Here is a 17,927-nt window from a genome sequence, read left to right on the forward strand (position 1 = left end):
ATTCGTCCATGGAGCTAGAACGGCCATTCAATTTCGTTCTTTAGTAAGATCCATATGTTCCCTATACCTAGATGTACTTGTAAAAGTTCCTAGTAAGCCAGTCTTGGCTATCCACCGTCAACAGGACCGACTTGAGAAAGACCACCACAGGGAGTGTACACACAAGGTGCTGTGTCAACGCATTTGTAACTGCAAATGACATATCTGCCGAGTTTATCCAACGTTACTGGCACCCGTTGCACTCTCCTTGTATGTAGTGCATCTTTCTCACAAATCACATATCATATTGGATCCAAGACTGATGGTGTTACCCCGGGAAGTGGCAGGTTCAGGGTCTGCAGTACAAACTACAGGGCTGAGCGCCCTGGGATTTACGGAGTACAATCCTGGTTGGATGGATCGGGCCGGGCGCGCACCATACCGTGACATTTTGTCTGATGATACGGTTGTATACGCTGAGAATGACGGACATTCGCAGCGAGATTCAGGCACCTACGCGATGTATACTGGCTCTCTCAGACCTAACACGGTACTGAAGCCTGAGACATTATACGTAGCATGGATGTCTGCATGCCTCTTGCTAGTATGCGGATTGGTTGTCGGTGACGAAATAGGATATTGCTCGTATTTGACTACCCTATAGAATATCACGATTCCCCAGCTGCTGACCAACAGGGCGGCGATTCAAGTCCATCACAGCAGAAGCAAACTCCCGTGGCGACGTGTCGGATGGACTCACATCAGGTTCGTAATTCAGCTTTGGGCAAACATATCCCAGACAGAGTGGGAAGCGAAAGAAATCGCCCAACCCAAGAGCCACGCCACATCCCTTCAAGCAGACCCTCACGAGAAGATCTACTTGTCACGGGCAAACACATCAGACTAGACTGTGCACTGCCGTCAGCCCGGTAGCCAACGGCAAAAACTGTCCCCAGGTCATATCCACCATCGTACCAGACGGTTCGTGTACCCAACGGTTTCTCTGCCAAAGTCTCCTCTTCAGCAAGGCACCGCGGATCTTCTGCAGTAGGGTTACCTCCGTCAGCCCTACGACTCGGGATTCCCGTCGCCAAGGCAGAGCACAAAGCACACGCCGCTATGCGTGTCTCAGACAGCACTGCCAGGTAAAAGATGTCTTGATACGGAGTACTTCCTTCAACACTGCAAGGAGATTTTTTGCCAACGAACCAAGACGGGCTTGGCAGCCATGACGTTTGGTGCCGGGCCAGGGGCGAGATCGCCAGTGGCGCCAGTGATTTGCAGCGACCAAATGCCCAGCCTTGTTGCGCCGAGCCATGTTGGTGCATGTGGCAACATCAAGTATCTTTGTTGCTTGCACTCCCTTACCCACTGTTCCCGTTTTGGTGCAAGAGCCTTTTGGTCAAAGCTGGGCCTGTCGTTGCAGTCGGCGACCAGGTATCGTATTCTTTGTTGACCAAGCTTGGCCACATTGTTGGCTCAAGGTGGGTGGGTAGGTGATTGTTTATTGATAGCTGGGACCAGGTATCCTATGCTTGAATGGTTTTAGACGCAAACGCAATCATGGGACATGTTTGTCAAGGCAGTAAGTGCTGTCAAGAGTCTTGTGGCGCTAGACGCTTGCAAAGGGAGGCTGTAAGAGGATGCGTTGAGAAGGCTTCTCTGAAAGCAACCACTGCCACTTACAAGCAAGTCTGTAATGTGCATGATTGTTTGCCCTGGTGGAGGTGTAGAGTCATAGCCATTGTACTTGTCTGTTTGTTAAGGAGGACCTACCCATTTATGGTAACCATTTCCAAGGAGGCGCGATGCTGCTCCCTCTTGTAGTTCCATCAATCCATAGACTCACTGGAAACTTGATACCACGGTGCACAGACGAATGCCTATATGTGGTATTCGATCCTTATTGAGCACTTGCGTACTGAACAAAGGCTAAGATAGCACGACCAGAAGTCGACATACATAGAAACGTAGCCATAGTTTTATTGACAAAGTGTTTGTCTTGATGCTCACGGATCTAGACGTCCATCGTCAGTGTCAAGCACAAAGACTGGCGCTTTTCCATCATCATCACCGTCATTCTCCATGCTGCTGAAAGGGAGCATCTTATAAAAATGTCGTGTACTATCCCAATGCCATTCGACGCAAACCACACACGAGGCGGCATATCTCCTCTCTGGCGTACCCAATGCCCTGCCGGATCAGGGACACTGAAGAAACCAAAGTCTCTGTCAAAGTTAAGCGCTGCGGTTGTTCCTGGGGCATCTTTTGTCTGCATAGCAAGGGATTCTCGTCACATTCGTCGCGCTCTTCTGGCTCTTCGGGCTCTCGCTCCCGCTCGACAACGGTATATTACGTCCGGGATTCCTCAAGCAAGTTGTCTTCGTCGACAGCCATGGATACCTGGGGAGATTGTCCCCTGTGTATGCATCACGGGGCATACCCTCTCAAATCGAGATATTACCGCCAATCACAGCTCCATGAAGGACCATGGGGATATCAGTTTCAAGCGCAGGGTGGCGGCCATTTTGCCCACCACGACCACTTTCATGACCACCATCACGAGATCCTCCACGGCCATGGGGGCGGGATATTCCCTGTTCGTCCCAGATCTCTGGGCTACTTGCCCGTTGAGACACCCTTTCTGGTTCATGTAAAGGATCATCCAGCGAATGCTCGCGGAACAGGAAGAGGATACTATTACGATGTATCGCTGACTCGTGATCTCTCTGCGACAGACATCATCTCATTCCTCACTACCAACCCTACCCGTTTCAAGGTCATGTTCAAGAACCCACAAGGAGACTTTGAGGAACTCACTCCGGATATGGATACAAGGGAGCTCGTGCAGCACATGACGAAATTCGATATTATGCTGCGAGAGCATGTGCATACGGCGCCAGTTTTTGCGATAACGCCTGAGCACGCCCTGTCGTACCCACGAGCCCTTCACCCATAATAAAAAACTGTCCAGCCTTCGACAAGACATCCACAGGCTTGCCCCTGAGCTGGAACATAGAGAGCAAGGCTTCAGGTGAAGCTAATTTTACCTTTGAGATAAAGAATCGTGCTCAATCGAAGACAGCCACATCACCCCACTAGCACGAGAAACTTCCCAAAATATAAAACATGCCCCAGAATACGAGTTGGTAATCGATAGTCGAGTCCGTCTATGCCGACAGGGTTCTCCATCCTGGGGCAGGACAACTCGCCTTTCGGTAAGCTGCCGTAACCTCCAGAATCGACTCCATCCAGTGCTACCTCGACATGGGCGTACGTACACTGGTTCGAGTTTGAGCCAAGTGCGGCTCAAAGTGTCAGCGTACACGAGACGGAAACTCCTTTTTGGTTGCTGTGATTGTGGCTACAGCTGGCGCCAGCAGGGTGGAAACGTGGTGATGACGCGTTGCAGCCCATTTGGTGACGTTGGCTCCATGCGCTCAACACTGGAAGCGGTCTAACCTGCTGGCAAGACTATAGCCCATGCCCAATGTCAGCCACTTTTTGTGTCAGCGCTTCTGTTTGTTCTTATTCCTCTTCTTTTTTTGGGGGGTTGCCAAACCAGGCAATGTGTTCGTGTAAGCTAAAAAAGTTATTGATTTCACGGGTAGTACCCTAGTATGTATGGAGCAGACTCTAAGGGGTCGTATCGCAAAATAGTTGAAAGTTATACCAAGGTCTGCAGGAAACGTCGGTGATCTTGCCACAAACGTAAATTGGTGTGAGATGCTTGTTCGTTTCCAGTCCACATTGGTAAAGAAAGCGGTTCTAAGCCGGAGAATATACCAACAGCACTGTCATCAGTCGAGCCTCCCCCATAACGGATGCATGTACTGATTTCCAACATTCCGCTGGCTAGGGGCACAATTCCTGGTAGTTGCCCAACTCAAACGACATGATCCGTCGCAATACCATTGTCGCCACTTTGCTTGTCCATAGGAAGAATACAGAAAATCTGCTTTCGTATTCTCCCGTAAGATGTCCTCGCCATGATGTTGATTGATGTTGATATCGTACTTCAAGCTTTCTTCGCAATTTTGCCTCGCGGGCCAACGTGGGTACCTGCCAGAAGCGGTTGGGGTCTCTGGCAAGGAATAGCTCCTGTATGTATTTTTACATCGCTGGCTGCGTGAACCAAACGGTGTTCGGCCCCTTCCACCTCAACCTGGGAGTTGTAGCGGCAGGTTTGGCCCAAACCAGTCTAAGCCGTGAGGACCTCCACCAATGATGAAGTATGGTAAACGGGTGTGAGGTGATGCGCTAATCGAAGATCTAGAAGGGGGGGTGAGGATAGGAACCATGCACGAACAAACAGCGACAGGGGCTGCCGTAAGCCAATGCATAAGTTCGTGGAAGGGAGTGCCTTTCTTGTGAGCTCTCACCAGTCTTGCTTCAAGCAAGCACACACCTCCTCGGCTCCGATACCAAAGACGTCGTATCCTTCTGCAGCACCACATCAAATGCCTATTATTCAATTGACTAACAGGTATTCGCATCATCTGCATGTCACTTTTGAAAAAAAAAGCGCAATTGTTAAGGATCTTTTCTGCTGTATCTGCACCCGACTTGTTGGGCTGTTCTCGTAATGGTTCTTGCAGGGATGTGTGCCTTCTTGTCATCTGAAGTTCGCAGGCCCAGGCTTGGGAGCACAGATAGAAACCGCCTTCTCTATCCAAGTGTCTTCAGCATGTTTCCCGGCGATCAGCTTTTGACTGAAGTGCTATTCATGTGGTGGGCTAACAACGCACCGAAAAGTCGTGGCTTACCGAAGAAACAATCTCCCAAGTCTCCAAGAATTTGCATCGAAACAGACCAGTATGAGAAGCGGGCACATAATCTGGCAGCATTGTAGTCTCAAACATGCCAGGGGCCACCACTGAATAACCGGTATAGAAAATGTTCCCGTGCCGGCTGAAGCAAATAGTCTTGATAGGAACACGGAATTTTTGGCGCTTCAGTTGGGTGAGAATTCCCAATGTCACATGTGTGCGCTTGAATGAACCCCATTCATCAATGCCAGCAGAGTATCTTGTTTCGGCTGATGGGGTCTAGTTCACCCTGCAGAGACGGGCTCTGAGCAAACATACGTCGGTTCGGTAAAAGAATACCATCCTACATGAAATTTCAATGCAACAACGCTAAACATGGCCCCAACTGTAGCCTATTCATGCCAGCCCAGAGGCAGTTATGTATCGTGATGGTGTGTGATGGCCCATGGTCATGTACCCGCACAGGCGTAGCCCAGCTGTGATTTCGACACCATAGAGGAGCAAAGACTGAGACGAAATGGTCCAAACTAAACAATGTGGAAAAAAATTTGCTGAGTGTCTGTGTGTGGACGTGACAATTTCCATTCATCTTACAATCGTGACCTGCTTTGAATATGTTGGTGATGTCAGTAACCCCAGGTTGGTGGAGTTGTGTGGCTATCTAGACAAAGTGTACCACAGCCAGACCGGAGCCAACCAGCCATCCCTGCTGCAGTTTTGGTGAACTGCCCGCCAGATGGCGTTGCGGCTGTACTGAAGTTAGACTAAAATCTGATACCACCTCTCTGTGATAGGTTTGCTGTTGTAAGAGCAGAGCCACTGGTTCCTCGCCGCCCTGCCTGCCAAAATCATAGCGCCTGGCTTGTTTTTTTGCCACAAGTACTGATCATCTAGTCGTTTGCCTGAAGAACAATGAAAATTGGGCAATAATGAAAGTTTTGTAGTTGGCACGACAGCTCAAGAGTAGCGAAGCCGATACCCTGCGCTCTGGGGAGGCATTGTGGCAAGGTAGAAATCCCAGGGAAGCGCCGGCTCGCCTCGATTGATGACCTTGGGAGCCACGGTCTGCTCCTCCAAGGTTGGTCAGATTCCACTTTTCTGGCTGCACATTCGCTCTGTGCCTTGTATAGAGCCTCGCATTGTGGCCACTGCGAGTCTACCAGTGAGAGAGCAGGAGATGCGAAATCCAGACTTAACTGAGCCGGAGGTACTTATTTACAGATCGGGGTGGGCATCGACTTAATTTTGTCAAGATGATCTGGTCCAGCAGGAATGGCTTTCGGGGAGAATTCTTTTGACACTTCCTTCACCATCGTGCATTACTCGTGAGAACATGATCCTGCCGCCACTAAAGCTTCATCTTCCATTCCTCAATGCAGGTTGAGGTTGGTTTTTTGCGCATGCAAAATGTCAGCTTGTAAAGCCCTGGTCGCCTTGCGGATATTGACACTGAGGCTCGAAATGTCTCTATGATAGCTGTGGCTCTGTGGTTGTCTTAGAGGACACGAAGGAGTTCCTTGCATTCTATGTTTTGCACCGGGTGGTATCGTATGCCGGAAGTGTGGTAAATGCTTTGATGTACAACGAAGCGCAGTCTCGCGGGGGTCAAGCTGAGATATCGCAAGGCCGTTGGGGTTGGCACAGCCATGATGGAGTGCTTCGGCTAATACCTTGTGAAGCGATAGGGCCAAAGCCGTTGGCGTTGAGCCGCCAATGGAGCGGAAGCAGCATGCTACCCTTTGGTCAACATGTCCCGGGGAGCATGGCTCAGCCACCACCCAGATCCTTCCCAGGGTTTTGTCTCCAACGCTCAGGCTTCAACGAGTACAGCCGACCCTCCTGCCCCAGCTGTACCCTGTGTTGGAATACGACCTGGTACTGACCCATGCTTGCAAGTGCACGGTAGAAAGCTGGAGTCCAAAAAGAGCAACCAGACCTCCATCTGCTTGGAGAACAAATGGATGAATTGACCAATCGGAAGCACCTGTCCGTGGCTGAGAGCTACTTTTGGGGCCTATAGTCAGAACAAGGCAGTAGTGTGGATGATTTTGGCTCCAAACGGTCATGATAAAATGTTGCATGGGACGGAATGACAGTTCGGCGACGTGGCGAAGCTCAGCATGACAGAAGACTGTGCGAATGGTGCGGCAGCTTGTGTTTTGATGTGCCAAATTGTTTTGCAAGAACCTGCGTCAAGTTGACGGACTACGTCAGTTTGTTTTTTTTGCCAATGTTGCAGGCTCAAGGTCCAGGCTCACATTCATTGACAGGCCAACACTTACTTCTTGGATGCTTCTTTTACTCTAAAACCACACCCTGTTTTGATAGAGTAGACGACCCTTTTCGGACTCTGGCATCGCACTCGATGTCCGTAGACAATAGTGCCACGCACTTTTGTAAACGCTGGTGTTGCCGTGGTAGTGCCGGTGTGGTTTTGTAAGGCGACCAATAGATTTGAAGCCGTCTCGTCCCCAGAGTTTATCATCCGCAGATGCTTGTTTCAGCTGGTAAATTTCGTCGTCAAGAATTTTTGGTTTATCCATTCAGACTCCGGAAATGAATCTTGGAAGTGGCCAACTCGGTTTGATACGGTTGGTCGTGCCTCGTACCTGACGCCCGGAGGTACAGATCATATGAGCACATGCGCCTCCCTAGGGTGATTGTCACTGGTGTGTATTGGCAGGAGGTGGTGTCTTGCTGCGGAATCAGCACCCAACCCCGTATGCGCCATTGGCAAAGCTATTTTGGCCACTCTGCAGACAGGGGCAACACTAACCGGGACGGATGTGAAAGATCAACCAACACTGGACTTGCGTCTTGCTATTGCCTGTCACTGTTCAAATCTTCGAGTTTGCTTCGTCTCTACCTCGTCGGCTCTGTGGTGTTCGAAACTGCGGATGCAACGCCTGTCGATCAAGCTTGGCAAGGGTAGCGAGCGACGGTTGTCTGATCATCGTGGTTCATATGGATGGCGATGGCACCAAGAATGCTTCGTGCCAACAGAAAGACGAGTCATAGCAGTACATCTGCCCAAATGCCGGAAGAGGAACCATGAAATCTGGTACCTGTCCTCATCACTTGGCGGTACGGGGCACTTGTCCGGGTCAATGGGCTCCTTCTCTTTGTGTCTTGCCGTCTGGTACACTCAGTCACTCACACGTCTTGAGGACCTCTTCATCAGGCAGACGGCAGGGATTCGGCCTCGCGTGCCTCTGGGGAGTGGCGCCATGGTGTCTGGTGGTGGGAACGGACCAAAACCTCAGGGTATTTATTGGTGGGGTGTGTGATATAAACAACGAACAACCAACAACTAGCCAGGGCCAATTGCGAAGCTGATGATACGGAGGACAATGGGCAACAGACAGGGTCTCTTTTGGACATTTGGCTAAAATCGTGACTCTGAAGGCTGAATGGTGACGAAGGTGACCCCGTGTACCATCCTCGTGAAGGCCGTTGGGACAAACATCTGGTGGGCGAGATATTTATGCGTTTTGACTGATACGAAGTAGCACTGTAGAAGTAAGCTCCGTGCTTGCAATGAGCCGGCGGTTTTGTTCTGTTGCAAGAGATGCAGTGTGGTCCAAGTGATGTGTGTTGTGCAAACAATAAGCGTGGTTTTTGGTGGTGTGGGATCTCGCAAATTTGATGCTCAATGTTCAGATGTCTGGACCAGTCAATCAACTGATGCTGGTGGGGGCCGATTGCCCTGACCAGTCTTCAACATGTAAGCTCCATCCATGTCGATTTCTTTTCAATGTCTGGTCTGTGCTGGTTTCGCCTGTCTGGTTCAATGTTGGACCCCAGAAGACTTGAGCGCTGCGAGACAATCGCGGTCAGTGGTTGCCGCCCCAAAGCCCCAGTGGAATTGCCCTGTGGAGCGCGCTAATCAACGGTAAGTGCTAGGTACATTACTGATGCTCTTGGGCTGTCCAACAGGCAGCCTGAGTGGAGACGACCCCCCAAACGTCGGTTTGTATGAGCTCCGAATGGCTAGTGGTCTGAAAGCCGTTTCCAGCACCGTCACCCACTTGACACTTTCCATCGGCATTCTGGCATTCGATTCGAGCATTTCGATCCTGGAACACTGGAGCTTTTGCAAAGAGACCACAAAAAGGCATTGGAGGCAACATCTAAGGGACTTGGCATGATGGTCTGGTGTGGAGCCGGCTCTTTTCCCATTCCCAAGGCTATCAATCCTTGCCTTCCTTATGCCCTGCCCAGGGAGCACTGCTTGTCTGCTTGCTCCAAGCTGTCTGTTCGTGCCTGCCCTTTGCATCACATCTTTCGGTGTTCCTTCCCGGTTCTCGCTGGAGCTCTCGGCTCCATGTGCTCCATTGTTCCTAGGCTCGTCTGCTCTTGCCCACTTTAAGCTCTTGCGTCAACGGAGGCTATTTCATGATTGGCTTGTCTGAAGACAGCACCTGGTGTTCAGTGGGGACTGAAGCCTAGCCTCCCACCTGGCACCTGGCTGGCACCTGGCATCTCGCAGCATTTGCACCGGCCATCGGTCACAGCGCCGCATCCGCAGCCGAGCAGCACACAGAAGCACACACACTGCCTTCTCCTTCTCCTTCTTGCCTTGCCAGGCTGGACTGGTGGTTGGTTGGCATTCTTTTCACTTTTCCTTGAACCAACAAGAACCAACAGCCCCGTCTCCCAATGTCGCAAGTCAAGTTCTGGTCGTCTTCAACCAACAGTCATGTCATCCATCCAATCCAATCCATTTCAAATGTCCACTCCTCTCTCCATCCACCCTTCTATCACTCCATTGTATCATGCCTGTCTTGTTTTCTCGAGCTGGTATCTTCCCCTTGCCCTACCCCGTCCGTGTTATGTCTTGTCCTTTGGAGCTAGCAACCAAGCTTCCACACACGCCTCTCTCTCAAGTTCGTTGACTCTTACCAGACCCCAGTCTCGTTACTCCCATTAGTATGCTTTGTATTTCCGGTACTTCATGTCCGTACCTACCAGACTGGACCTCTCCTTCGCCGTACTTCTTGCGGGGCTTGCAGCCTTCGAAGTTGGTCGATATGGGTTGGTGTCTCCAGGCCGAGTCACCCACGAGCCATGGATGCCTGCTTTACCTAGTTCGCCCGTTGGCTCGGAGTGCTAAGTATATAATCTTGACCTTTTCTCAGCCTTGCCGCACTCTCTCAACTCGTCCATTCTGAAGAATAAGCAGTCTACTTATGACTTCAATCTTTTCTCCAAAATATTTTACATACTCTGATCGCTGCCACATACTATCGTTTTTGACTGTCAGTGTATTACCTCTCCAGATAATTCCTACAAAGAACATACATGCGGAAATTTCTTCAAGAATTGTTGTTCTGCAGGCTACACTGTCCAGGTAGCTGGAGACCCCAGATTCCTTAGGCTCTTTCACTATCAATACCCTTCCCTACTTCTTCCTCAGAGTCGCCTTCTTTGTTTGGCGAGGTAACCATGTTTGGAACTTGGAAATATGGCCGCGGTGAAGGACAAGTCGAGAACTTGAAGATTTCCCACGACTATGAGACAGCACGTTCCAACCAGCATCAAGCATGTAATAGATGCCATGAAAAGAAGGTAAGCTACTTATGGGGGCATTCTGGCAAACCAAGCCAATTACCCATAACCTGTTACTAGGACATATGCCATGTCCAGACAACCTTCCTGCTACACCCGAGTTCATGATTGCTGACGGAAGCTTCCACCAAAACAGTTGAAATGCAGCGGCGAAAGGGAAGGCTGTGACAGATGCGCCGCCCAAGGCCTTGCCTGCGAATATAGCCGCTCGAGTTCTCGCAGTCAGAAAAAGTCCAGGAAGTCGGAGGTGCCCTCCTCCTGCAGCTCAAGAAGTGGCCGTGAAACCAGCGGCAGCCCGAAAAGTTCACATAAACCTCATTCCCATTCCCATTCCTCAAAGTCCAGAAAGGACAGACGGGGTAGCCACCACTCGGGTAGCTCTCGCGCTGAATCGCTTGTGGCCAGTGGGCAAATCTATGACAGCGGCTCAGGAGACACGGGCTATGGAATGGGTGCATTTGACAGCTACGGGACTATAGCTTCTACTGCAGCCTCCCATGCTTCAGCATATCACGCAACTGCCCCAATAGAGGGCTTTCCAGCTGGTGGAGATTTCGATCAAGGAAACTGGATGCTAGATGTAGCAACCAGCTCTGGGACCATGGGCTCGTCATTCATGGCAACTTCCGACTCCATGTACGGAAACGATGCCACTGCATACGGCAACTATCCTGGCCAAGATGGCTACGACATGTACTCAAACGTTGACCCTCGCTACTGGGGCCAAAGCCAGAATCAAGATTGACAACTACTGACTTGCCACATGGGACACGCCTAGCGATTATTTCGTATGGATACGTGTTCTTCGGGGACCCTATGACGCAACATCATCATGATCAAAGGGGAGACAGTGTACAGGTCTTGATTCTTTCTCGTGTTTTTTTTTTTTTTTTTGGTTCTGGCACAACGCAAGCATATAGATTCACGACCAAACTAACGATTTTACGAGCTTTCGATACTATACACGGATTCAGCGCATCTCTCTAATTTTTTGCCACACGACTCACGAATGTTTTTTCTTTCACTTTCCCGTGTTGCTTCCCGCTTCTCATTAGACGGAATCCAAGCGCAACCGCTGTTATTATGCTAGGCTGCTGCTATCCCTTTGGATCGAAGGTGTAGGAATGAGGTCTCTAGCGCATTAGACAGACCGGGCTTCAAACCGGATATTGTATTTTCTTTTAGACGAGTGGGTATACCATGTATCGGATTACATGGAGTTGGAAGAGATGGGAAAGAAGGCAACAGGGACGGGGCCGATGCCCTAGAGACGGCCAGGAACGAAATCCGGGTCGTTGGAGGCCAGGTTGGCCACTTGCAATTGTTGACAATTTCTACATTTATACACATTTTGGACATTTGTACTATTTTCTGTTTTTTTCCCCCCCTTTTTTGCCTTTAAAGTTACGGCATTTAGAGTACACTCTGCTGCAGGTGATGTGACTGGATTGACACCTGGGATAATGCTGGCAATTGTTATGAAATAAGAAATGAAGCTGCTCTCCTACCTGCCACTCAAGACACGAGTTCTCTCAAGACACATGAGATTCTAAGGCAACTAGGTTCCAGTTGTCACGGCTGTCGGACCATTGGAGGATGTTTTTCGACCAGATTCAAGCTGTTGGTTCCGTTGTAATGATGACTCGACCTACTCCGTACAACGAGGGGTAGTTGCAGCCTGGCGAGGACTGGCGGCTAATCCACTTGCTGGACGTGATGGGACCGACTTTGATGACAGCGCCAAAGAGTTTAATCGCTTGGCAATGGCCATGGGTACAGTACTGTACAGGGGACACGATGGGCATGCAGACCTAGGTACGTTGTACATACAGCTGTCCGTTGATACTAAGGGTATCAGTCAGGGTCGGGGAACTTTGTTGGTGTCGACTGGGGACAGTTTGGCTGTGCCTTTTGTTCAAACCCCTCACACTAGAACCAAAGAAACGTTCCAAGCCTGGCTGGAAATTGTTTCCTCCCATCTTCGTCGGCTGGATTCAAGTGGAGGCTGGCGCATTTAGTGCAGATGGGAGGGGGGAGACAGGGGTTAACGGACGAAATCGTAGGCGTAGGTGTGGCCAGATGCGAAGGGACAGATGTATATTAACTCGTGAATGATGGGGCGGAGATTGAGTGGTTCGTTCGGGGAACAGTTTTGGGTTGGTCTAGATTGGAGCGAGCTAACCACGGCGGCAGGCTGGCAAAGCCCGATTGAATACGGAATGCAGCTGAGATGGAGTGTGATGCTGCCATGGATGTGGTTTTAGTTGTGGTTATGGTATGGCTCATGTGCTGTGTTCTTAGGACATGGAGGGCATGCCCGCAATTCTCCACGGACAACGGGCTTTGAAGCGCTTCTCGGCGCAGGCTGAGTAATGATGGGTTTGGTTGAGTAACATGAATATGTGATATGTGATGCGGCTCAAATCGTGTACGGGAACGGAATTGGACGGGGTGCAGGCCCGGTTTCCGCCCATGTCTGCAATCTGCATTTGCTCTTTTTTTTTTTGGTTTTGGTGGTTTGGGGGCTCTTTGGAACGTCAGTCAGTCACATGAGGGACATCGAGCTCAAGTGCTTCGATGACCGTGCTGTGGAACAAACATACAGACCCCTACCTGGCGACATGGTTGGCGTCACTGCCTGTGCCACAGCCTTGCGCCAATCAAGATCACCCTCAAATGATGCCAGCCTCGACCACTTTTTTTTCCTTGACATCCAAGAAGCACGCCTCATCACAATTCAACACAATCACAACCAACAATCAAGCTCAATTGATCTACCGCCGCATCAGCATCAGCATCGGCAACTGCATCAGCAGCTTGCTAATCCTTATCCCTAACCGACCCCAACTGCATATCCCCTTGTTCTCGTGCAGCGACTGCGTCAGCATCACGAACCGGCGGCTTTTCCCGTCACCGTCATCCATCATGACCGACACACCAGACGCTCCAGCCACGGCATCGCCGCAGGGTAAATCTATCGTGGGGCATCTTCAAGACTGGGGATGTAAGTTACTACTCCAGTCCATTCTTTCCTTTCATTACAAATCGCGGAATGCATGGCGACCCCATTCAGAATCAACTGCCACATCAAAGTCTTTATGCCCCTCTACATTGTGCTGTCCTTTCCCACTTGACCCTGCAAAAGCCAGCTTCCTATGAAGCCAACAATTTCCCTCACACAGAGAAACAAAGCAATCAATTTCAAAATCTGCACAATATCGCATTCCCAACACCGCTAGCTCCACCAACGTCATATGAAAAACAGTCATGGCTATATCACCGCCAGGCAACAACCCAAACCTCCCACAACCAACATCACCAAAAGCACTCACTAACAAGCGCAGCTTCATCCCTCCCCCCAGCTCTTCTAGCAACCCTCGTCACGGCTCTTCACGCCCGTCCTCTCCAGAAACTACCCCTCTTCCTCTTCACCCCCCCTCTGCTGTTTGCATCGTACCTCAATCTATCGGGATACCAAACCGGTAGTGCTGGCCTCACGGCCGCCTGGTCAGGTCTGTACGCGCTGCTCGCCCTGAGAAGACGCCAACCCTTCAAAAGCAAGTTTTCGGCGAGGGGGCTCGTCAGAGGGACGGCTATTGGGCTGGGGACGGGGAATGCCATTGCCGGTGGGTGGGTGTACTTTGGGGGTGATTTTGCGAAGGATGAGGAAGAGAGGATTAGGAGGAATAGATGGGGGCCTAAGGATGAGTAGGGCGATGGTGTAAGATGTCGTGTTGAAAAGTGTATGTACATGTATTATATAATTCTTGACTTGCCATGTACTCATCTACGTTCACTAGATATGGTACGTGACACTGATGGTATCTACTCCCGTCGTCTAATCGTAAGTCGTGTATCAAAGCTGCTCATCGAGAACAAACTATCATACTTTGCTCAACCACTGCTACACCTGTACACACTTTGCCGTATGCATTCATCCATGTAATCGCAAATGTACACAAGAAGATAGGTGTATATGTCAAATCGAGAAAACAAGGCAGTGAGTGGTGCAACCAATTACAATGTTGACCACTAGAGCAAGGTAATACCACACGACAACAGAACACAGACAGTTTGTATTAATAAACAACCACCGCTAGGACAAGAAAAAGGGAATTGCATATGATAACCAAGTTCTGTCGTAAATTGTGACACTTGTAAATTGATGCCGTGACTAATGCTACACTGCGTTCCTCGCCAAGAGCATCGCAAATCCACCAACGCCATACAAAAGAAATAGATAAGCATATCCAGTATCCAGTGCCCTTCTATCGCCCCCAGCTTTGCAGTCAATCCAAGTCCAAACCCAGTCCAGGGCATGTCATGTCATGCCACGCAGTCACAACTTTGCAGTCATCCTCACATCTTCAGAACGCCGCCTCAAGATTTTCTCAGCCCTTGATATTTCTCTTGAGCCCCAAGCTGATTTCTGTTCTTTTGCCAGTATCAAACAATTCCAACAGAGTAGAGCCTCTGTTCTGTTCTGTACTGCCGACAAATAGCAAGAATGCAAGTAAATGCAATAAACAAGGCGGTTCCACCGTCGTAATGCTGGTGCCAGGAGCACTCAAATGCAACGATTCCAGAGCAAAGTCTAAAGATCAATGATTTCCTCTCTCTGTGTCTCTCTCGCTCTCGATGTCGTCTCTCCTTCTTTGTGGTCCTCTTTTGTACCGAATCCACTAGCCACGCCTTGCAGACAACGTCACTCTTTTGTTAAGTTGGCCCTTTACAAACGAGCCGTAAAGGCCGACGACCCCAAGACATGCCCTCGGTACGCGCTTCAAATTTTGTCATCTTGGTGTTCAGTCAGGATGTAGTCTTACACGGCCGAATCGTCGTGGCCCATGGTAATGTGTGACCCAGAAATCAGCCAAACTGCCATCACAAAAGTCGAGAAGAGAACGGTCCGAAAAAATGTCCGCAGGTGTATCGGGCTGACCCTGGCGGGCTCTCCATATAGGTTGTACAAGCTTTGTAGAGGCGCGCATTGGAATGTGCTGATGTATTCAACGTCGCACTCACGGACTTTTGGTTCCGCATACGCCTTGTATTCGTCAATGACAGCATTTAGCTGCCAGCCGGAAAGTTTGCGAATTGCGGCTACAACGCAGCCTGTTCGGTGCTTGCCATGATTACAGTGAATCATTAACGGGTAATTCTTCCGATCCAGCACGAGCTCAAGAATTGATCGCATTGTGCTCATGGGAATGGACTCTTTCTTTGTCCCTTTCATGTTGAAAATGACTTGATGAATGCCGTTGGAGGTTACAAATGATTCCAAGTCGTGGTCAAGCTCATCCTTTTTGACCAAGGTTACTACTGTCTTCAACCCTAAATTTCTTAGGAAGTCGTAGTCCTCGGGTTTTGGATAGCTGCTTCGGTATACTCCAGGAATGACGGCCCCAAAATTGATGGGACGACCATTGGAGCTTGGTGTAGGGAAATCAGAAGAATCAGACAATGAAGATGTGGACGAAGATGACATTGATGTCCCTACTAGGCGGCTTGTTAGTGGAGGCACCGGAAGATAAGATGGGGATTTTTCGGGTTGTGCCATACCAGAGATTTCCGAATGTCTACTTGACGTACTTGGAGCAGGCGCTTCTTTGGCGTTGGAGACAAGGCTGTGTGACCGTGAAGAGCTAGCTTGGAGTTCCCAGTTTATGGTTCCTTGTCGCAGACCTTCTTCCATGTCCTCAGTAGCCTGGAATGCGTCGTCTTTGAGCGAGTTGCGAGAACTTCGCCGGGAAATATAAGCGGAGGATGTCTGTTTTTGGTTGGCGTCGTCCTTGTGGACTTCCTCGTCCACATATATTCGCGAGCTTCTCTTAGAGGCCATGACTGCGCTAGGAGCTAGGGTTCTGGTCCAGTTCAGTTTGCGGGTCTCAGCCAAATAAGAACTATAATGTGCGAACCAAGGTTTAGTCCTCGCAAACGGCCGTTCGTGGTAAAGGGGAGGTGGATGTGAGAGAGCAGTATTGAAGGGTCGTAGAGTATTGGTTGGGATGTCTGCTGGATGAATGGTCTTGTTGTAGTAAAAGAGCCCAGCAACGTTCTGAGCGACGTGGGTAGGGAGAGATATGACGGAAGAATCGGTTGGTTTTGAGGGTAAATCGAGTTGTCGAAGTCGGTATAGAAAGGCTACTCGCCTCAATCGGTAGTTGATGAGGGCTGGAGCCTGGCTACAGCAGCTCGCGTGCGTTTACGCAAGGCGCCTTAGCAGGGACAAGACTTCATCTTGGCGGTAACAAGTTGGACCTGCGAAGCCATCTTGTCTAACCCGCCGAGAATGGTCCAGTTAATAAAGAAAGTTGACGATCCGGAGAGAGCGCAGTGCTCGGTCAGAGACTGGGCTAGACGCTGTGAAGGTGTTTTGAAAAGGGAACAGACAGGGAAGAGGCGAAGAAGTCAAGAGGATGTGCGAGACGAGGGTCAGGGTGGACAAGGTTCACCACTGATCAAGTGAGACTGAGACTGGGGGCACACCTTGAGCCTGCAGTAGCGCGAAGAGGCAAGTTTGGCAAACGCAGTCCGGCTTGTGCGGCTTCAGTTGGTCTGGCAATTCGGTACGTACCTTCCTGCCTGGATGGAAGGTTGGCGGCGGAAGTGTGGGGAAGGACGTGAACTGAACTGGTCAGGAAGGAGCGTGCTTGGAAACCTTCGGGTGGACGTACCAATGTGGGTAAGGAAGGTGCCGTAGGTGAACACACAGTGTCGTTCTTGCTTCAACAATTTCAGACGCACTTCTCCATCGCCAAAGGCCCTGTCACAGGATTTGTCCGGAGAAACTCAGTCTGCTTGGTTTTTGGGGCCTTTGCGCAATTGTTTCTGCTTCACTCTCTTCACGTCTTCCCCGGTCTCACAAAGAGGCATCAAATCGCACGTGCGGCAGGTTGCCCAAGGCTTTCTGGCAACCATCTTACCAACCACACGCCTCAATATTACAGCCAGTCCAGCCTAGGGCAACACATACGGGTACCTACGTGGTTTTACCTACAACCATTGATACACTGCTCAGTTTCAGATGCAGCTGGTTTATTATTATTATGTCATTCGAGGTACAATGTGTTTGGTCAGTCGAATTGAACGGCATCACATTTTTTTTTTCTAATTCAGAATTGGTCAGCCAGCACCATGGGCCCTTTCTAGTCAACTCTCCATGGCATCCGTGGTCATGGCCAAATAGACTCGGACGGAGTTAATGACGCCGCCGCAGCTTTCGTACCACGCAGCGCCCGGCCCACATAGTCCAAGAACTAGAGCATTCACAGTGAGAAGTCGCCGACAATGACTGGGAGGAGTGAGCAATCAATCAATCAGGAGGGTAATGTCTGGTCGCACAGCTGTTCAACCCCCAAGGCCGTGCCCGCCCTACCTTGCTTTTCAGCACCAGACAACAGACATTTGCTGGACAGTGCCAGAAGAAGGACTGGACAACAGATGTTTGGTGAGCTCTTTGTTTTTGTTCCGGTCTGGAGGCGCCCGCTAGTCTCTCCCATCGATCCTCGTCCTGGGTACTTAAGTATGCTCGCGTGTCGCGCTAATCTTCAAGGAGGAGCGCAAAAGTTGCAGCCCGTCGCTTTGTCTGAAAGCCTCGCCGCGACAATT

At 50.2% G+C, this 17,927-nt stretch overlaps 4 protein-coding genes across 4 annotated transcripts; 3 read left to right on the forward strand and 1 right to left on the reverse strand.

The window, feature by feature from the left end:
• Nucleotides 1-2,374: 2,374 nt before the first annotated feature.
• VFPPC_13245 (hypothetical protein) lies at nucleotides 2,375-2,938 on the forward strand (the record flags this gene model as incomplete). Its single annotated transcript, XM_018291022.1, has 1 exon — nucleotides 2,375-2,938. The coding sequence occupies one exon, from the start codon at nucleotides 2,375-2,377 to the stop codon at nucleotides 2,936-2,938; it is 564 nt and encodes a 187-aa protein (XP_018146256.1).
• A 7,255-nt stretch (nucleotides 2,939-10,193) lies between these two features.
• On the forward strand, nucleotides 10,194-11,061 carry VFPPC_02313 (fungal zn(2)-Cys(6) binuclear cluster domain-containing protein; the record flags this gene model as incomplete). Its single annotated transcript, XM_018281984.1, has 2 exons — nucleotides 10,194-10,289; nucleotides 10,453-11,061. The coding sequence occupies 2 exons, from the start codon at nucleotides 10,194-10,196 to the stop codon at nucleotides 11,059-11,061; spliced, it is 705 nt and encodes a 234-aa protein (XP_018146258.1).
• Nucleotides 11,062-13,241: 2,180 nt separating this feature from the next.
• VFPPC_02314 (hypothetical protein) lies at nucleotides 13,242-14,028 on the forward strand (the record flags this gene model as incomplete). The annotated part of the gene is made up of 2 exons (XM_018281985.1): nucleotides 13,242-13,320; nucleotides 13,661-14,028. The coding sequence occupies 2 exons, from the start codon at nucleotides 13,242-13,244 to the stop codon at nucleotides 14,026-14,028; spliced, it is 447 nt and encodes a 148-aa protein (XP_018146259.1).
• A 1,110-nt stretch (nucleotides 14,029-15,138) lies between these two features.
• On the reverse strand, nucleotides 15,139-16,158 carry VFPPC_17604 (tyrosine phosphatase; the record flags this gene model as incomplete). The annotated part of the gene is made up of 1 exon (XM_022429299.1): nucleotides 15,139-16,158. One exon carries the CDS (start codon nucleotides 16,156-16,158, stop codon nucleotides 15,139-15,141), a length of 1,020 nt encoding a protein of 339 aa, XP_022285674.1.
• Nucleotides 16,159-17,927: the final 1,769 nt, after the last annotated feature.

The sequence above is a fragment of the Pochonia chlamydosporia genome, chromosome 2 (genome assembly GCF_001653235.2).
Source record: "Pochonia chlamydosporia 170 chromosome 2, whole genome shotgun sequence".
Taxonomy (NCBI): Eukaryota; Fungi; Ascomycota; class Sordariomycetes; order Hypocreales; family Clavicipitaceae; genus Pochonia; species Pochonia chlamydosporia.